The sequence below is a fragment of the Protobothrops mucrosquamatus genome, unplaced genomic scaffold (genome assembly GCF_001527695.2).
Source record: "Protobothrops mucrosquamatus isolate PMUCROS unplaced genomic scaffold, P.Mucros_1.0 scaffold606, whole genome shotgun sequence".
Lineage (NCBI taxonomy): Eukaryota > Metazoa > Chordata > Lepidosauria > Squamata > Viperidae > Protobothrops > Protobothrops mucrosquamatus.
Window position 1 is genome coordinate 867,783 of NW_015386904.1, and position 22,271 is coordinate 890,053.

Below are 22,271 nucleotides of genomic sequence, written 5' to 3' on the forward strand. Positions count from 1 at the left end.
CTTTAAGATAGATCAGATAATTACTGTCTGCTCTGACTGTCCCAAACATGAATAGCCATCTGATCCTCATAACTGGTGACTGCTAACCTGAAACCCACTGTAAACAAATCAGACATTATTTTATCACTGTGCTGTAGCTCTTTCCCATAAATGGTATCTTAAGAAATATAAATAGGATGAGAGTTGCAATAATGAAGCAATTTTTTTAAAAAAACAAATGCCATGTGCTTACAGAAAGTCAATGCAAAAGTTTTCTTCTAAAAAAAAGTAAACAATATATTGTTAGTAAAGCTACCATAAAATGTTTCTGCTTAGAGTAGAGGAATGGGCAAGAATATATCTTGCATTAATTTTTTTTTATTTTGATAAAACAAAATTTTATAAGATGAAGGAGAAGAAAAATCAGTTTGGGAACCTATTTGCAAAGCATATATTGAGAGAAAAAAGATCAAGCTTACAAATCTGATGTACCCAAATAAGAATTCAAATTATATTGCCTACAATAACCAGGAGTTAGGTGTTGCCATTAAATGATCAAGAGCTAGAACTTTTCCTTTCAGTATTTCCAGCATCTTGGCAACCATGAAAATGTTGTGAATTGGTCATTGGGCAGATCACAGTACATAGGAAAGCAGTTCAATAATATTGTGTACCTCAAACTTTAGAATGAGTTCAGTGTGCATAAGTGTCTTATTCCAGAAAGAAGTCACAACAAGGCATATGAAATAAAGAACGGGGAAGTAGACAAGCTGGATCATGGCTCCTAAGAGGGATATAGACAAGCTGGATAATGGCTCCTAAGAGGTATATGTGTGTGGTTTTTTTTAGGCCCTAAAGAAGAGGAAGAAGCTGAAGGATCTGGTGATGGTAAGACCTTGACTATTGCAAAATATGGGATTTATAGTATATAAAGGAATTTTTTGTAATTAAATATTTTGTACTAAATTCTAGAAGAGAAAGGAACAGAAATGGATTATCGGACAGTGTCTATCAATACACAACAAAAAGTTTCAGAATTCTACCATGTTGAAGAAAGATTGGGATCGTAAGTATAACAATATGTTTCCCCTTTCTACTAAAAAATACATTGTCTCAAAAATCTATCATCACTAGCTTTTTAAATGCATATTAAGTGAGTCTCTAAGGCAGGGGTGTCAAACTCGCAACATCATGTGACATGTCGCGACATATCGCAACTTTTTTTCCATTGCCGGCAATGAGATGGGCACTGTTTCGCTATGATGCATCCTGCCCGTGGGCCAGCAGTTTGACACCCCTGCTCTAAGATATATCCGATTTCTTATTCATACTCAAATAATTTTCTACCAAATGAGTTTATCATCTTACTATTTGCAGTCATCAAATGCTGATAATATTACAGTTAATTGGAAACAATAAAATTGGACCTCTTGGTCTGTTTCACTAATCAGCTTCTTAATCAGGCAGATTCTACAACTTTGCTGCCATAAAGTTTGTTTCCTACTTGGCCAAATGGACAATTATTCAATATGATGTGAAATATATAGATATGGATTATTTTCTTTTATTGATACTATTTTTTCAAATTAAGCTATAGTTTGTAATGTAAGAAGGTATAGATTTCTCAGATGTCAACAAGAATAAAAAAAATCTGTATTCCTCATTTACCAATCAATTGGTTTACTTTATGGAATTGTTCTGAAGCTAAATATAGAAAAGATTATTTTGGCAACTGCCAATGATAGTTCAGTTTTTGGGGAAACAGAAAATATACCCACTGTTCACCACTAATGACTGTGATTGGCACTTTTTACATACAACTTGCACCTACCCAAGCAACTAGACAAATCTTGCTGTGCAGTATCAAATGGCACTGGAGAGTCTCTCCTGCCTTTCTGTTGCACAGTGTATACTGAGCTAGCTACCTACATGTTGGTTTCCTGAAAGAGACATATACCTATGGAGAAATGCACTCAATTGTTACAAGCAAATGCAGCGAGAGACAACAATTCAGTCCAGTTGTCCTGATGATAAGGCACCTCAAGTATTATTCTGATATTTGGTTCACTCTCCCCATCCACCTATCAGAGACTGGATGGTTTGAGGATGACAAATGATTCTTAAATGTCTAATAGGTGGAAGAAGCTTCCAAAATAGATATAGATATAAATTGAGAGCCTCAATCTGAGATCGCACAATTAAGTCTTGCAACTAAAAGCATGGTCTGTATCTAAAAACATTATCTAAAAAGTGCTGTTTCCAGATCCAATAAATGGCCCATGCAAGGAATAAAATAAGCCATCTTTGTAAACAAATGCACCACTACTGGAATGCCTGTGTGGCCTTGCACAAAGGAGAGATTAGTATTGTATTCCCAATGTCAGAAGGGGGAAGGCTCAGACTGGAACAAGTTGGTTGACTTTCCAGGAACAGACTTAGCCCAGTGACAAACATGAGAAGATAAAACAGGTCCCTGACCTCAGCTCTTATTCTTAGTCTCAAGAACTCTCCAAGTACCCAGTGCAAACTTTAAATACTCTCCTAGGACCAGTAGTTCTATGGTATAATAAAGTTACAATCTCTCTTCCCTTAAATTAGGGAAAAGGTATAAACAGCTATTGTGAAAAACTGTTCATCATTCATAGAGAAAGGTAAAGATTTACTGGCTCCAAATGGATCTCTTTGGTGGACACCCATCCACTTTCTGACACGCACCCAGTGGTGGGATTCAGCCAGTTTGCACCGGTTTGGTAGAACCGGTAGCTAAATTTTGTTGAGTTCAAAGAACCAGCTGAATGCACACTGCTTCCGGAAGTCTGTTCTAGGCCTCGGAGGCCTGGAGGAGACATTACAGGACTAGAACGGCTCACCAGAAATACGTGGATGCCACTTCCGGAAGTCCATTCTAGGCCTCAGAGGCCCAGGCCATCCACGCAGAGAACCGGTTGTTCAGGTATTTGAATCCCACCACTCCATGCATCTTATCGTTGAAGCCTAATCCATTTTATCAGATTTGCAACTCCATGTTTTCTGGAACCTCTTTTCTCTGTGAAGGGCAAAGCTGCTAGATCCCAAGATTATGGTAGAGAAGTTCACAAAGAAATTACTTAGGATTCCTCTCTTCTAGTTTACTTAGAATGTTCAATGTGCAAAGGACTTTTTGTCTTGTTTCTCCACATCCTTTGTAATAGACAAATTGCCTACATAGTCAAATTGCATTTTAATTTTTATTACTGGATTAATTACTATGTTGCTTAACAGAAAAGCCTGTGCTTTGCACATTAAGGACTCCAAGTTCAATACCTGGTGTTCTAATTTTAAGATATCTGATATCAAATACTACAAGGACATGGAGAGCTGTTGCTAATCAGCTGTAGAAAAAGCTGTACTATATAGGCAAGTAAAAAAAAAAACCCAGAGCTATTGTAGGGCAGTTTCCACATTCCAATAACTTTTGTCTTTTCATGTCTGTACCTGTGAATGCAAGTATGCTGGTTCTGGCTAAGTACCTGTCAGCTGAGCATAAGAATCACTTTAATCATCTTAAACTCTAGAATCTAGGGCAGGGGTAGGCAACCTTGGCTCTTTTATGACTTGTGGACTTCAACTCCCAGAATTCCTGAGTCAGCATGGCTGGTTCAGGAATTCTGGGTATTGAAGTCAACAAGTCATAAAAGAGCCAAGGTTGCCTACCCTTGATCTAGGGCATCCAGAAATCATGTTTTCCTGTGTTACGTATTTTCATTTTTTTTCTATATTTTTCAGAGGGAAATTTGGACAGGTTTTCCGGCTTGTTGAGAAAAAAACTGGAAAAGTTTGGGCAGGAAAATTTTTTAAAGCATATTCAGCTAAGGATAAAGAAAACATAAGGCAAGAGATCAGCATAATGAACTGCCTGCATCATCGAAAGCTTGTCCAATTGGTAGATGCTTTTGAAGAAAAAGCTAACATTGTCATGGTATTGGAACTGTAAGTATAACTTTGACTGCAATAGGAATAATATCAGTGTTAATGTTTTTATAAATTTTATTCTCTTACCTAAGAAGCCTGAACTTGTTTATTATTTTTTTAAAATAGCATACTTCCCCTTAAGTTCTTCCTATGTCCCAAAGCAGATCACTTGGATGGTACTTGTAATAGAAAGCTGCTGAATTACATTGGAACAGTACAGTCACTTTCTGTATTCTCAGTTTTGAATACAGTAACTGCTTTAAGTAGCATCCTGCAATTTAGAATACTTCATTCAGCTCTACAAAACACAATAGTTCACTGTTTTTAAACAATTAAATATTATTTCCCTTTAAATATACCAATAAATGGTGATTGCTGTCCAATCCCAAGGTGTTTATACAACATGAGCACTTCCATGGTTTGCAGGCTTATTGCGGGAATGAACTCACTGAACCAAATGGGGCAACTTCTGTGGAGGATGAATTTTATTAAATTGTATATTCCTGTTTTGTCTTTTACTTCAATCTGGTATTTCCCAGAAATAAAAAAGAATGGCCCTGCAAATGAAAGCTCTTAAAATAGCATTTCAAGCTTGGTTTATCCCATCATAATTCGAGTTCATCTGAGATTATATGAATCTAGCAAGTTTTTAATGTGTTTCCCTCCCCCCTTTAATGCAAGAATTATGTTCTAGCTTTAGAACTTAGGGGACAGAAGAATGCTAATAATTCCGTGCACATTCCAGCTGTATCAAGCCTGAAAATCCCCTGGTTTTATTTTGACTTTTAAAGCATTATGGTCTAAGTGATAATGACATAGTATCTTAAGAGTTCAGATACCCGGAAAAATGTTTTTGCAGCCTTTTTGAATGAAAAGTATCCTTCAGTTCCTTCACATCCACTATTTAGTGACCAAGCAGAGTTCTAACAACCAAGTCATTGAGCAAAATAGTCAGTCAGTGAACACATGACTGAGAGAGTGAATGAGAGAGAGAGAGAGAGAGAGAGAGAGAGAGAGAGAGAGAGAGAGAGAGAGAGAGAGAGAGAGATGCTGCAAAGATCATTGGTTATACAGTCTCATTCAAATTAAGTTCTTGTACAACTATGCCAGTATTACTCTCATTCTAGAATGCATTTTTGTCAGGCACACATTGATCAGCTAATGGATTTTTTATTTTTGTCATATTTGCAAATGGTTGCTAAATGAAGAAGTTGTTAAACAAGGAGTGGGTGTATTGTAGTTGCAGGAATCATTCCACTAGATCTGATATTAATATTAGGTCATATTTGCCTTAATGATTTAGTGATTCAAGACCATGGGAAATAAATAGCATGATTTTTATGAGCCAATGTTTCTTCTGTTTTTTTTTATTGGAGGATTTAATAGATGTCGTTAAAGCAACCCTTTAACATCCTTCTATATTGCACGGTTCTGTACCTGATAATTTTTCACCAGAGTTTTAGTCTTCAGTCTCCTGGATTCAGTTTTAAGTCTCTCTAATTAAACCTGCCATACTTCAGTCAAATAGTATTTGTCCAGTATCTGTCATGTAGAGACCATTTCGTGCCTGTAATCATCATCCAGAAACTCAATCTATGTTCCAAGAAAACAAAAATCTTCCATTTATCTTTCAATTAGATGTTTAAGACTCTGTTCTCTGGGTAGAGAGGATGGATGAGAACATCACTTGAGTACCATTGTTCTGAACCTCTTCCAATCTTTATAGTCCATGATTGTTATAATTATAGCTGCTCTTGGCAGCATCACTTGTCCCTATTTGGACTAGCAGAAAGGGATAACTATCAGTACTCTTTGAGATTTATCTGTAATATTCATGTTCAGGTACTTAATGGTTCCAGCCAATATAAATTTGTTTTCTTGGAAAATCAGATACCAATTACCTTGTCTCTTCATCTTCTTACAAAGCTGCATCTTCTAGGATCCATCTTCCCATCTCCTGTTTAGCAGTATGATTTTTTTTCATCTTTGCAAACTCAGAGCCTATTTCTATTGTGAGGATCTGAAAGCAGTTTCTAAATTCTTGTGATGCTGAGTATCTTCTTTATCCATTATCTGTAGTAGTCATTTTCATCTGCTTAATTTGCTCTGTTTGACTGTCTTAAGTAGAATTGCTTTCTCTGCCATCCATTATAGCACATCCTTTGTTTGAGCAAATGAGTCTTTATCCTTTCTTATGAACTGAAATTGTCCACTGAAATTGTCCAAAAGTATTTCTTCATACTTTTTCTTCAGGCACCACTTGATGCGACTAAATTCTGGGTTGTGTTTGGGCAGGAGCACAAATGCCACAAGTATTTCAGAGTAAGACTCCAAAATGTCTTTGCTTCTGTTACCTAAAGCACCACCAATACAAAGTCTTAACATTCCTTGTTCAATTGCTGTCAGCGTCTTTGAATATTTTATAAAAAGAGGAGTGATAAACATTAAATAAATAAATAAATAAATAAATAAATATGTGTAAACAGTACTTAGCCAGATTCATTAACTAATAATAATAATAATAAAGTTGGAAGGGACCTTGGAGGTCATCAAGTCCAACCCCCTGCTCAGGCAGGTAACCCTATACCATTTCGGACAAATGGCTGTCCAGTTTCTTCTTAAAAACTTCCAGTGTTGGAGCATTCACTGCTTCTGGAGGCAGGTTGTTCCACTGGCTAATTGTTCTAACTCTTCCTTTTTGCGAAGTGATTTGCAGATCCAAGTTTTCACTGCTGTCGTTTTCTTTTAAGTTCAATACCATATGTGGGAAAAATGTTTTTCCCACCTCAATAGAAATTTAATATCATTCCTTTTACTGAGAACCACTAAAATGATATTTCGATATGTCTATAACTGATCCTACAGAATGAAACACCCTTGGCAAGAATTATACCCCAGCAGTTCAGTGAATATGTTGGTTGTGCTGTTACATTAAGATTCTTATCTGTAAGTGTATGAATGTTGAGTGAAGTATGAGTAATTTATATATTTGGATTATACATTTTTTGAGACCATTATTTAAAAATGAAGCCTTTTTATCAGCACTGATGGACAGTTTATGAATTCTGAGAAAACTGTTTTTCGGTTGCGTGCTTGTTCCAGAATGTAAAGACAACATTTATTTCAAAAACATATTGTGAGCTTCAGAGTGTGATGACGATTAAAAATTCCTATACTGAATGTGAATAGCTTTGCAATAAAACATTTCTATTTAATAAAGCATATTTTCACCATTTGTACTCACATGTAATCCATTTGATCATAGTCTTTTTCTTAAGGTGGTTACATACAACACCAGTCCCAAAGTATACAATTTCCTCCACTGTTTTAATTCATTTTTAGTTTGTTGTTTGTTGGTATCTTTTTCTCTAAAAGTTTTATCCAAACATCTCTTTTAAAATGTATTTAAAAGATATTGAATAATATACATGAAATGAAATCTAAACATTAGAAATATGAATTCCTGAAGAGACCACAGTACTCTTTCACTATTGCAATGTGTTCCAATATCTAAGGGGCTACCACAAAAAAGAGGAGGTCAACCTATTCTCCAGAGCACCTGAAGGCAAGACAAGAAGCAATGGATGGAAACTAATCAAGAAGAGAACCACTCAAGAGCTAAGGAGAAATTTCCTGACAGTTAGAATAATTAATCAGTGGAATGACTTGCCTCCAGAAATTGTGGGTGCTCCAAACTGGAGGTTTTTAAGAAGAGATTAGACAACAATTGTCTGAAATAGTATAGGATTTCTTGCCTGAGTAGGGGATTGGACTAGGTCACTTTGTCTTGCATTAACAGAGGTTGAAATGTTCAAAAGGTTTAATGTTGGGACAAATGAATTTTATGCTTGGATACATTACATTGCTCCTATTCCCCATACCATCTTAGTCCTTCAGAATAATCAGAGTTAGGTGATCTGACTTTCCTTCATGTAAATAATATGTTTTCCATACAGTCTGTTTTTTCTTTGTTATATTGCTTTAGTGTTTCTGGAGGAGAGCTCTTTGAAAGAATCATTGATGAGGACTTTGAACTGACCGAGAGGGAATGCATTAAATACATGAAACAGATCTCAGAAGGTGTACAATTCATTCATAAACAAGCCATTGTCCATTTGGACTTGAAACCTGAAAATATTATGTGTGTCAACAAAACCGGTACAAGAATCAAGCTGATTGATTTTGGACTTGCACGAAGATTAGGTAAAATCTCTAAGTTATCTTAAAAACTGTCAGGTACGGTGTATTTTTATAATGTATAATAATTGCAACCACTATTTGGTACTTGGAGCCACTATTTCATTCAAAACTGGCTTGTCACATTTTATCTATGGTTTAATTAGCATTATAGCTTGCCAGAGATCCATTACAGTGGACCCTTCAGATAAACGCAGTGCTTGATGATAGAATACTTCTATCATCAATCAGAAGATGATTATATCCATAAATTCTAGAGCTTGAGAGAAGTCATTGTGTAGGCTTTGACTGATCCCCAAACAATAATGCCTGATGCCTAGATTTCACAAACTGAAATAAATATCTATGGCAAATAATCATAATTTTAAGCAGAATCAGGGAAGCAGAATTTATGATCCCAGTCAGAACTGTTTTTATTAATAGCCCCTAAACTACATTTTGATTATAGGGTAATTACTTGTTAATTTCACCTTTTTTAACTTTTGAATCATGTGCCAACCTGCGTTTCAACAAAAACATGAAACAGGCTTTTAGAAAGGGATATGTTTTGATAAAATCACAGATTAATAAAGAAATAAGATGGAACATACTATACTGAAGAATTAATATGTGTGAAATTAATTGGGGATAGATTAGAATTTCAATAAATACAGTTCTATGCTGTTTTCTATAGAAACTGTCCCACTATTATCTCCCAAATCCTCTGGAGATATAGCACTGACAGATGGTTTCTCACTCACGTTGATTCTTCATTGAATGCAGATTAGTTTTCTCCTACTCCAAGACAAATGTTGTCATCTAGCCTTTCCCAGTTTGAGGTGGATAGGTTGATGTCAACTCTGTAGGCCCAGGTATGTTGGGCTTATAACTCCTAGAATTCTCATTTTGTTTCGTATTAGTTTGGTAAAGCTTCTAGAATTTCTTTTTGTCCTTTTTTCCCGTCATCCTGATCTCAGAATTGGGCTTAGCTTGTTAGAAAATGATAAATAAAATAATTTCAGGCATTTTTCAATTCTACTCCTCTGGATGATAACCAAGAGAGGATTTTGAACTTTTTCTCATTAACCATAAAACTTTATTTAAAACCATTTGAAAACAAATGCAGCTAGCCTCTCAGATTTTGCTATAATTTAAAGTAGTAGAGTTTTGTAATCCAACTTCTGCAGTTCTTAACTTTGTCTGGGAATGTCAGCCATGTAAGAGAATGAAGAATTGTGACTTTCCAGTATTTTTTTTTATTTCTACTTCCATTTCCATATTCAGCCTACATGGCCTGTGCCAGTGACAATGGGAATTGTACAACATCTGAAGATCTATAGCTTCTTTATCTGTAATATGTACAAATTCATAATACTGTATTGGTGAGTGGGTAGATAAATTTACATATGCGTACTCACACGCTCTGCAGGAATAGTACATACAATGGATTAGAAGCATTTTGTATAGGGAAGGAGAGGGCAGGCACGAAAAGAAGGAAGGAATCTTTTCTTGACATTCCAGTCTCCATATAAACCAGTGGTGGCGAACCTATGGCACGGGTGCCGGAGGTGGCACTCGGAGCCCTCTCTGTGGGCACACACACCACAGCTCCAGCCCCGCCTCCTCCCACGGCCCCCTCCTCACCAGCAGCCCCCCCCGGAGAGTTGCCCCCAGGTGCAGCCCATATGAAGCAGCGCAGCCAAGGACATGGTAGCCGGGCAGTGGGGACAAGACTCCGCCCTTGCACCCCATCGCATGCAGAGGCTGCTGTGGGGCATGGGCGGAGGGCATGGTCACCATGGCGCTTCTGGGCTGCCTGGGTGATCTGTGGCAGGCCGTGGATATGGTGGGTGGTCCAGCGGGCAGGGCGGAGCGGGGACAGAGTGGGGGGACGGTTTTGGGGCACTCGGTTTCTAAAAGGTTCGCCATCACTGATATAAACTGTTCAGGAGTAGAGGAGTGTAGAGACTAATGTTGTAAATTTGGGTAGTCAGCCAAGGATCACATTCTTAATTGCCTTTGTATTCCACCTAGACTGCCTTAAAATTATTAATTCTGAAACTTGGGGAGAATTTGCTTAGACTTCAGGTTAAAAATTTGCTTAACCTTCTCTGTAACCTTAGAAAATGCAGGTTCTCTGAAGGTCCTCTTTGGAACACCAGAATTTGTGGCTCCAGAAGTTATAAATTATGAACCTATTGGGTTTGCTACTGACATGTGGAGCATAGGAGTCATCTGCTACATCTTGTAAGTAATTTATTGATTCAAACATTTAAAATATCTCATTCTGTTTGCTTACATTCTAGATCCTTACCTTTCTGAAAACATTATCAATCTAAACATATCCATATACAGCAGAACTGTTTTATTTGAGATTATTTCCCCGTAAATGTACATTCATGCTCTTTAAACATAAAAACTTCCCAGAATATAAAAACTTAATTAAATCACATTTTGTAAGTATGTTAATGTCCTTTTAAGACTTATGGAAGGATATATATTGTTATCCTAGTCATAATATATAAATTATTCCAGTTAGTCTTAATTGAATTTTACAGTTGCCTAAAACTACCTTTAAACTGAGTCTGAATCTACAGTTTCCTTATTGCTTTTCAATTTAGAGGCTCTTTCTTTTGTTAATTCTGATCATTAAAGTCTTGCAGTTACATGATTTTCTGACATTCAGGACAAAATTAATAATCTTCTTTAGAGCAGGAGTGTCAAACTCGCAACGTCACGTGACATGTCACGACATATTGCGACTTTTTTTCCATTGCCAGCAATGGGTGGGTGTGGTTTTGGCATGACGCATCCAGCCCGCGAGCCGGCAGTTTGACACCCCTGTTTTAGAGCTAGTTCATAAGTTTGCAAAGTAATTGAATCTTGAGACATGTTGTTTCCACTTAAATGACATATCCACTTTATTCCCAATGCCCTTGAACTGAGATAGACCTCTTTTCCTCAGGGTCTTGATAAAATTTATAAACATGTTTCTTTACCCTCCCAACTTTTCTGGGGACTGGCCTTGTCAGTGCTTTTTTTGTAAAAAAAAAAAAATGGTGCCGGAACTCACACATGTCATACAACCCGCCTTGCCTACCCTACAAGGTTCCATCCGAAAAAGGTGCCGGAACTCCGTTCTGGGCGTTCTGTGACAAAAAAAAAGCCCTGGACCTTGTTATGGAAAACGAAGAAGTAACTTCCTTCCTGGAGCCAGCGGATGAAAGGAAATCCTACTAAAAACTTTTCTAAAATGTAGATCCTAGTCAGGGAAAATGAAATGACCTTCCATTCAAGAATTAAAATGATTGAAACCAATATTAGTTTTCTACCTCCAGAGGAGTGTTTAGATTATAGTTTCCACAGAACGCTGTATTGGAAAGCAATTCTGAGTTTTCTAGCAGAAAATCACATCTAGATGTTACATTAGCATGTAATGAGCCATTATATGTTTTTTTGGATGAACAATAGTGAAGCTTACACTTAAAAAAGCGTACGAGCTCAAGGATAAAACATAATGAAGCAAATATTATCGGTCAGCAAATAGTAAGGGAGGTCAAAGAAGTAAAACTGCATTACTCTATTTCAGTTGGGAAAAATCCAGAGTTTTTGTGTAGTTACGTATGCGTACTAATTTTTCCACATCCTTTATATTGTGCAAGGAAAGATGGATGATTTCCTAAAAACATAAGGGAAAAGATAGGGGTAAAGGATTATAAATACTTTGCTCTTGGGGCAAAAAACAGGCTGATCCCCAAATCAGCACTATTTTTTGGTATATAAGAGTAGTGTAAATTTTGGATCCTGCAACTATGTCTCGCATTTATGAGAACTATGAATCCAAGTGCTGGAGGTGTGGACAACAAGATGCAACTTTTTTTCACATGTGGTGGACTTGCAAGGTTATTAAGGCCTTCTGGATAAAACTATGGTGGAATCTACAGCAAGTTTTTAAAAGAAGAATTTTTTTCTTGCCTCAGTTGTTTCTCCTAGGTATNATTGGAAGAGTAAAGTTTTACCTACAATGGAGGACTGGAGATTGAAGGTTTCGCATCTTGCTGAAATGGCAAAAATTTCGGCTTATTTGAAGGATCACTCAAATGAACAATTTTTATCAATATGGAGAAGATGGATTGTTTATATTCAAAATAAGCATAGAATGGTGGAATATAATTTAGGTTTTTAGATAAAAACTTTATATATATATATATATATATATATATATATATATATATATATATATATATATTTCACCTACTTATGTAGAATAATACTTTGTGGAGTTAGGGATATTAATACTAGTTTACTTTTAGTTGAATAGTATCCTGGGATTAGGTTTGGGAAGTCCGGGTGGGGGGTGGGGGGTAGGGGTTTTTACATTGTGATGTATCTGTGATGTGCTTTTTTTTTATGATGAAAATAATAAAAATTTATATTTGAAAAAAAAAAAAAAAGAGTAGTGTAAATTTTCAATTTGCATTGAGCTAATACAAGTTTATACATATCAAGAGTTTTTATAGATTGCACATTTTGCACAGTGATCTTTTGACACGAGAGTAGAGTATCTTAAGGGAAAAGGTACTCACACTCTCTGAGACCCTTCTCATACAACTGTTGTGGACTCTGTAGAGCAGGGCTTTTCAACCTTTTTACCCATTGTACCACTTTTAGGATATGGCAATATCCGAGTACCACCAGTCGCCTAGCAAGGTGTCAAAAACTTGACCAACAGCTTCCTTTTAGTTTATCACTACATTGTTTCTTTTGCTTCGTGTTTCTTGGTTATCTGCCAAAGGCTATTAACTGAGCTGGGGAGGGGAGGAAGAGAGAGGAGAGAGAGAGAGAGAAAAAAAACAACTCTCTTCTCTGGTACTTTTATTTTTTGAGGGAAATGGATGTTTCTTTTGGAGCAGCCTTTTGTATTTGTAATAGTTGGTTTCTGGGGCTAGGTTTTCCACCTCTTTTCCTATTGTTCCTGCCTGTTTAATATTTCCCAAAGATATTTCTTTTTCATGGTTATGTAGATGCTAACTTCTAATTATTGATTGAATCAATAATCCATCACAGCCATGGAGCAAGTTTCAAATTGACTCTGGAGTTCAGAGATCTTAAACCAGGGGTGGGGAACCTTGGCTCTTTTATGACTTGTGGACTTCAACTCCCAGAATTCCTGAGCCAGCCATGGCTCAGCTTGGAAACCTCTCCCTTTCCCTGAGGGGAAAAAACTGCTGTGGAGTTTTGAAAAACTGCCAGGGCTGCTGCGCTCCTTCCCAAAATGAAGCGCCCCGTGCAGCCCAGCCTCATCCTGCACAGCTGCTGCGACGCCTGGCCACTTAGTTGTCCAAAATGAAGTACAGGTCGAAGTCCCCATAGCAGGCGGCGCCCCCCTCCTTTCACTGCCCTCCTTGCCCATCACAGGGGACCATCAGGGCGTTCAGAAAGGAGGGGAAAAGGCTGTCCGGAGGTCGGTTTTTTTGGGGGGGGAGGTGGTTTCAGATTTCCCTTTTGCTCTGCTTTCCCTCCGGTCCGTTTTCAGGGCACCTCTGCCTTGCGCTTCCAGCGCAGTGCAGCCAAGCCCGCCACTGTCAGCCAGGCGATTGGCAACTTCTGGTTCCTGTTGCTTTGCTTTGCCCCAGATTTGAGGAACATGAAGCCTCATCCCCCCTCCTACTCCCTTCCCCGTGAAGGAAAGAGCTGGAATCCGGCACTGATCTTGGCACTTCTGCTGAGCCCTGACAGCCCTGCAGCTCCAGCCATATCTTGCTCAGGCTTGTGCGGTGCTTCCGCCAGTTCAGCTCATTTCCCTTCCCCACTAGGATGGTCGTGTACCACCTGCCAGGTGCCAATGTACCACAGATGGTACGCATACCACCGGTTGAAAAGCCCTGCTGTAGAGTGCCAAGCTGAAAGCCCAGGAATATGTCCACTACTTAGGTCTTGAGTTTCTCCATATACCATCTTGGAAGAGCTGAGTAGTCTCAGATGGTATAAATGAGAATAATGTAAATACGGAGGCTATCTTGATTTCATTCTAGCATTATTGAAAGGGCAACACATCATTTTGTAATTGCCCAGTAAAAGTAGAATTGTCAGAGACTTTTAAGGTATGACTGAGTTTATGCATACCATACCAAGAAGATGCTGAGTCTAAGTAGCTAAAAAAAACCTTTCCAATAAACAGCTCAATATTAGCTCTAAGTAACTGCATACCTTCATCTCCAAATTACTTTTTCCTTAAAGGTTGCTGTTCATTTTCATTATGACAATGAGACTGCAGAAAGGAAATAGTTTCCATAAACAAATACTGCTTTGTTTTGCTATTAGATACAGTTTCACTATTGAATAAAATAGAGATCACAGATCAAGGTTACAGACATCTGTGGAAAAAATGAGACATGCCAGCAAATTCCATTCTTGAACTCTCTATTCCTTCCCAAAATAGATAAGGAATACTGTTTTTCTTACCATTATTTTCAAGGCAATAAATTGAAAGCTTTATTCTTTGTATCTTATTCTATGGTCTTGTAGATCCAGAGTGAATTGATGGGACATTCTTTGACTCATATTCTGAAATGAGGTTTAGCAGTTATTATGTTTTCCAGCTTTTCTATCTTGAAATGACTCAAAATGGCTTAGGTAAATGCATTAATAAGCTAATATAGCAGTGAGCTCAATTAAAATGAAGTTAGCTTAGCAAGTTGAAGATTCAGTGCTTATCAGGGAAAAAAGTCTGCTCGGTGTCAAAGAGAAATCAATGAAGGAGAGGATGGGATTTTTTTTTAAACTTGAACGTGTTCACAGAAGATACCTTTTCCAATTAATTTCCTGATCAGTTGTGTTTCTGATGTTGGAGAGACAGTTTGTTACTATGTCATTTTTCTACATTGCCAGCCTAATTGTTTCAATAAGTTTCCTAAAGCACATTACACAATAAAATAGTGAAATCTATAGTACTTTTTGTTTAATAGCATTTGTGATAACTGTATACTGTAGAACTGAACTTGGATTTTTTTTTCAAACCATGCAACAAAATTTTCACATATAATTCTAGAGCACGCATACTTTTTCATCAATACTTTGAACTAAATTTGCATTGCATATTCTGTAAGAGTAGCACAACTACTGTTCTGCAAATAAAACAAACCTAAGTATTATATAGACATTGTTCGGTCAAGGGTTGCTTGTAATGACATGCATTTATTCTACATTCTAAATTAATGTTTTTATTTTTAGATCACAAGCTCCCTTCCACTAATATACCCTTTAAAACAAAACAAAAATTACTGATTTTCTTTTAAAAGACCTCTAGATTACTGGCTCCCTCTAATGACTAAATAATGGAACTGTTCATTTTGTTTACTGCTTCTATAGATTTCAAAAACTTTCCCACCTTATTTTTTCTTCAGTTTAAAGTATTGAGTTATATTGAAATCTTATTGAGAATTACATCAGTTCTGCTTTAAGTATAGCAAATATTTGGTTTATCAAGCTGTTCCACTCTTTTGAGAACGTATTTCTAAGGTTGTGCCTTCTTGTATGTAATCATTGAATCTACATATTTGCAAACCATGTATGCTTTTAAAAATAATTTATTCCTTCAGAAGGTACCAACACTCTCAAGTAAATGTTAACATTCACTGTTTTCATTTTAAATTTCAGGGTCAGTGGACTTTCCCCTTTCATGGGTGATAATGACAATGAAACTTTAGCCAATGTTACCTCAGCCACCTGGGACTTTGATGACGAAGCTTTTGATGAGATATCAGATGATGCTAAAGACTTCATAAACAACCTTCTAAAGAAAGATATGAAGTAAATATACATTACATTCATACAATGTTTGCATACTATAATATGAATGTATAATGACTGTCCTCCTGGAAAAACTTCTTATACTATTTTTCCCAAGCATAATTGCGTAAGAGGTATCTTTATTGTGGTACTTCTGCACTGATTTAATGTACATGATGAATTTAGACCCATGTCTATGTTCACTTTGCCTTTCTGGAACTGATCTAATAATCCCAAACTATGGCCTATAAACCCTAATAAATAAATACAATTAATAAAGTCAACTCTCCCCTATAAATTTGTAGTGACTCATAAGGTATGAATATTTTTAACATTTCCTATTCCAGTCCATTGCTTTCCAGATGTATTAGCATTCAACTTGGCTAACAGTGGCTTGTGTGGGAATTGCAAAGAGCAGGTCAAGGAAAGAGTTACATTCTAGTAGTTTTACATTACTCCTTTAAATAATTGCTAGCCCCATAAGCCTTCCATCTGAACACTGATGCCCACATAGTTTGTAAATCAAGGGAAGTTGATTTAGAAAAAAATGTCTTGGATATTTCAGGTTTGCTTAGATTAGTAATTTATTGGCATTTTTCCACACAAGCAGTCAAGCGATGAGCATACCTATTTAGGACAACTAAACTTTTTTTTTTTTTACTGAGAACAATCATAGAAATATGCAGATAGATGCATCCCCACAAAAATGCTTATCTCAATGTGTAGTTTAATTATTTTATTCCTAACATGGATAACTACATATGAAATGTAGTTTAATGTGTTTAATTTAGATCCCAGTCCTAGGCAGGGGTTTGAACTAGAAGACCTCCAAGGACTTTTGCAATTGTGGGGTTCAGTGAATGTGATATTGTATGTGGACCTTGCACTGACTGATCTAAATTTTTTTTTAAAACTTCAAACCTCTAGGGACAATTGTGTGCATGTTTGAAACTCACACCTTTTCCCCATGTTCTTGTTGTTGATTTGTGGGATTACAAAATAGCTTCAAAATGAATGCCACTTTAATTTTGGCAGCATAATCCAGAGAATCTGGGTGGCCTACAAAAAGAAGTCTGGAAGCTGCATATAGATGATAAATGCTGCATTTCCACCCATGATATAGGGGTTTAAAAATATGATGTAATCTATAACATAAGATTTTTTTTCAGAATGAATAATATTTTTCTCATTACATGATTTCTTTGCTTCTGCACAGCAGTTATGAAAAAACTTAGTGACAAATAATGTGTTAATAGGTAACAAATGTAGACTGTTTCTAAGAAAAAGATGGTAGTTGCCATTTTTATTGCTCCAAAGATATCAAAAAGTAATAACATACATCTGAATAAGAAATAGGAAACACAATAATGAAACATTCAAATACTTTACAGCAGAGGTTTTTAAGAGCTAAATTTAGATTTTTTTATCATAATATTCCAAAGGCATAAATCTTTTATCCCTCTGTGAATTAAAATTAATTTTTAAATGATGTATTATTCATATTACTGGATCCCATCTCATGGCTTACTTAAGGTAGTTCTCTGCCCCGCAGTCAATTAGTGCCCTATGCCATCTGCAAGCGTATGGCCAAAGTCAGCGTTTATAAGGAATGTTGGAGGCCCTTATGACTCTAGGTGGCCATATCCCCAATGTAAAAAGATTATCCCTCAAGTAAGCAAACAGCTTTCTAGTCTAACATAATGCTAGAAATAAAACATCTGAGACATTGGGAATAGTTTTAATCTTACACTTCAAAAGATTAGTCAAATATTAAAAATGTAATTAAAACACAAAGTAAACTTACAAAATATTTAACCAAAAAAAAAATTGAAATCAAAATATACTATATTTATTTCTTTCACTTTTTATGTACTTATTAAAAGTCCCATGCCCAATATTGAAACAAACTGAATAAAACTGCAGTCTAATGAGCCATATTATCAAATACAAAGCTAAATAAAATCCAAGTTTTATTTATGTAAGTATAATAGCTATTATCTCTATTACTCATAGGGACCGCTTGAATTGTACTCAGTGCTTACAGCATCCATGGCTGCAAAAAGACACCAAACACATGGAAGCCAAAAAACTCTCCAAAGATAGGATGAAAAAATACATGGCTAGAAGAAAATGGCAGGTAACCTATGTCTATGGAGATTCTCAGTCATCCAGGTCATGGTTGTCCCAAAGGTGCTTTTTCAAAACGCAACTGGACTTCCTTTGTTTTTCCTTGAAGACGTTTCGCTTCTCATCCAAGAAGCTTCTTCAGTTCAGAACTGAAGCGAAATGTCTTCAAGAAAAAACAAAGAAAGTCCAGTTGCCTTTTGAAACAGCATCTTTGGGGCAGGTAAACATAGTGATCAAGAACATATGAAACAAATTCTTTGTATCTTCTATCTTCAAGTGCATGAATTTGGAAGACAGATGAAAATAAAAGGCCCTTTGTTCAAGAAAACAATGCATCTTTTGCAGGAAAGCTATTACAGGTAGTCCTCAACTTACAACAGTTCATTTAGTGACAGTCTGAAGTTACAACGGCCCTGAAAAAAGTGACTTATGACCATTTTTCACATTTATGACCATTGCAGCATCCCCATGGTCATGTGATTTACATTCGGATGATTGATAGCTGGTTCATATTTATGACAGTTGCAGTGTCCTGGGGTTATGTGATACTTTTTGCAACTTTCTGACAAGCAAAGTCAATGAGGGAACCAGATTTACTTAACAACCATGTTACTATTTTAACAACTGCAGTGATTCACTTAACAAATGTGGCAAGTCATAAAATGGGGCAAAATTCACTTAAATGTCTCACTTAGCATTTGGGTTCAATTGTGGTCATACGTTGAGGACTACCTGTATAGGATAAAGGAGGGACATTCTTAAATTGCCTTATTCCATCCCTGTCCTTAAAGTAAATATATGTAACTTATATTCTTTTCTAGTAATATATGTAATTTAATTATAACAGATTAATGATCATGTTGGCTTTGATCAAATTTGTACTTCGGAATTCTTATAAGAAATTCTCCTGAGATAATTGTGGAGGTATTCAGAGGTTTTTTTATTTGTTATTTTAAACAAATTAATAAGATTTTTTTCAATATTCTATTATGGCTGTAACAAAGGGGAAAGCGAGGCGTAGTGATTACACCATTCTAAAACTTGGCTTGTAACTTTTTCCTTCATTTGTGCGGGTACTCACTATTGATTTGCCCTTTTTGATTTTCATTCCTTCCTCTGTTCCTGTGAGAGGGGAAATTCCTAAAAATCCAGCTGCTTCACAGATTTCCTTGCCAGCCCATAATGCAATTTGCTCAAGAGTTCTATGGTTGAAATCTTTAGTGGACACTTGTCACCCTCCATTCGCTGGGTCAACTTTTATTGGACTCCCATCTCTAGAGTCTGCTTTCAGTGCACTAAATAGAACCATTGTATTTTTCTCAATCTTTTGCTTCTTTTACAAATATGTCAAAAATAAGGTATAGTAAGAAGAAATTCATCAGCATTTCTTGGTTATGTTACAGAAAACAGGGAATGCTGTTCGTGCCATAGGAAGACTGTCTTCTATGGCAATGATTTCTGGCCTGAGTGGACGGAAGTCCTCTTCAAGTTCACCAACCAGCCCTGTTAATGCAGAGATTGAAGTTGGAGGTATGGAAATTCTGATATGAAGTGGAGGTTCTGTATAGCAGTATACCATAGTCTTTCTAACTTTGAGCACGATGGCAGAAGATTATGAATATTGACGTCCAAAGCAACAGAATTGGGTGGAATGGCCAATGTGTTAGATTGGAAATGAAATTTGACGGAGACACACATAAAAGCAATAGAAAAATGCAAATGTAGAATGGGGGAATGTCAGCTTGGCAGTAGTACCTGTGAAAAAGATACCAAAATGCTAGTTGATTATATACTGAATATAAACCATCTCTATAGTATGCCTTTAAAAAGTTGTTTAAGATTGTGTCAACAGTTATATAACTTTCAAATCACAGGAAATAATAAATTAACATTTTATGACTTTGGGTCAGATCCAATCTTGAGTATTTTGTTCCTTTCTGAGCAACCATACCACACACTGGAACAAGTTTAAAGAAGGGCAGCAATGGGGATCTGGGGATAGAAGTTAAGTTCTATGAAAAAGGTAGAAAGAACTGGGAATGTTTAGCCTTGAGAAGATACTGTGAAGTGCTTTAAAAGTATCATATGATAAGAAGTGTCATGTAGAAGGCTCCAATTTGTCCTTCATTGCTTTAAGGTGCAAGATATGATAATGGTTTTAAGTTTCAGGAAATGAGATTCTAATTCTGATTTTTGTTTGTTGTTAATTGTAATAGTATAGAGTAATTTGACAATAGAACCCAGATAATTGATGCATCCTCTTTCTCTGAGTGTTTTCAAACAAAACTGGATAATCATCTGTCTGGGATACTTTAAATTTAAGTTCTGCTTAAGCAAGGGGCTGGTTTGAGCAAGAAGTTAATTTCAATAAACATTTGGCTCCTTCCAAGTCTATGATATATGTGCATTATGACGCAGTGGTTGGAATGCAGTATTGCAGGCTAATTCTGCTGACTGCCAGGGGTTTGATCCTCACCGGCTCAATGTTGGCTCAACCTTCCGAAGTCGATAAAATGACCCATATTGTTGGGGGCAATACACTGATTCTGTAAACCACTTAGAGAGGGCTGTAAAGCACTGTGAAGCAGTATATAAGTGCTATTGCTATTGCTATTGTCCTGTTACCACAACTGATGTTTGAACTGCATGGATGTATCTAGTCTATAGTATCCATGGTGCTTTCTCACATGTATTATCCCAAAAAGAATAAAATAGTCTTATTTGAATTCTAGATTAGCAGCCATTAAAGATTACCATGGAAAGAATATAAAGTAGACTTCCGTGAAATGCTGTGTTGTGGCTGAAAGACAAGCTTTGACATTTATTAGGCTGTAAGAATTATTATTAGACAATTGTTCTGTGATAAAGCAAAACTGTGTTGTTGTTTTTCCTAGATGAAACAGCCAGCTCTCTCTTAGAAGCAGTTGATGAAGAAAGATCTCATGTGAAGCCCTATTTCTCTAAAACAATTCAAGATATAGAAGTTGTGGAAGACAGTGCTGCTAGATTTGACTGTAAAATTGAAGGTATTATTCATTATTTTAGAAGACTTCATCTTCAGCTATCTTCAGCTATCACATTCCTTTTGGTGTTGGTGTTTTAGTATTTTTTATCTTCTTGCAATTTGAGTTATCTTATCTGCCAGTTCTAATTCTCATTTTCTGGATGAGCTAGAAGATAGAATTCCATTTTAAACACAGTTTTATTCAGTATATCAATGACCAAATCTGGTTTTTAGTTATTGATTTACCTTAACATACCTTGAGAGGGCTGCCATGTAAAGAAGATGTTGTGTGTTTATCTGCCTGTTTCAAATTAATTGGGTACTAACAGGAACTGCAGACCCACAAATGTATACATTGATTGACATTAGAGTCTCTATGTAACTATAATTGTACAACTAAGACATATCATGGAATAGTCACTGTTGGACTCTGGCTGAAATCTTGAGTACACGTGTAACAGGTAAGTGAGTATAAAATTGCACTGTTAGCATTTTAAAACCATATATAGTCACTCTAAAGCCACCATACATCTATCCACTTTACATTTCACATGGTAGTTATCTTGTTTTTACTGAGTTTATGCCCATATTTGTTAATAAACTATGCAGCAGTTGAAGGGAGCCGAGTGTTAAAGAGGGGCATCTGGATTATGAAGATTCCACAGGATCCTGAGACCTTCCGGTTAGGCATCGCGGCCTTACGGACGCAGGAAGATGGGGCTCTGTCTTCCACGTTCGATTTTACTTCACTGGGGACCCTAAAAAGGCTCAAAAGTCACCCCAGAGAGGCGATAAACAAGGAGGGGACCCTCTTCGATCACAAAGGGGCAGTGACCTTTCCGCTGGATCCAAGGAAGCCCTCCAAACTGGTGGAGGAAAGACTGGCTACATTCGTGAGGCCAGTCAGAAGCTGCTGACAACCGAAGCACTAACTAGCAATTTTTGACCAACGTGGATGGAACTGGGTGAAACTTTATCCTCTTTTTATGACCTTAATACTACTTTCCTGGAAAAAGAATGCTCAAAGCAAAGAATCCTCCCTGATGAGAGAGGAAAGGGAAGTTTTTGCCCCGCTCCCTCAGGAAAAGTAAAGTGGCGAATTAATTGCTTTGGGGGAAAATAGAGAAAACTACAAGATCAATTTGGAATTAAAACAGATATATAGCTTTGAAATTTGGGGACTAAAAGTACCTTTGAGACTTTTTTTTAGAAAAGATATTTGAAACTCTGTAAAATAGGCTTG

General features: G+C 36.6%; 1 protein-coding gene across 1 annotated transcript in view; it reads left to right on the forward strand.

Moving 5' to 3' along the window:
* The window catches only part of MYLK (myosin light chain kinase), an 81,060-nt gene that overhangs the window by 54,709 nt on the left and 4,080 nt on the right, over positions 1–22,271 (forward strand). The window contains 9 exon segments of the mRNA XM_015817598.1: positions 829–867; positions 952–1,045; positions 3,745–3,948; positions 7,916–8,133; positions 10,230–10,353; positions 15,766–15,918; positions 17,911–18,034; positions 19,428–19,554; positions 20,919–21,050. Of these exon segments, the coding sequence (XP_015673084.1) occupies positions 829–867; positions 952–1,045; positions 3,745–3,948; positions 7,916–8,133; positions 10,230–10,353; positions 15,766–15,918; positions 17,911–18,034; positions 19,428–19,554; positions 20,919–21,050 (1,215 nt within the window).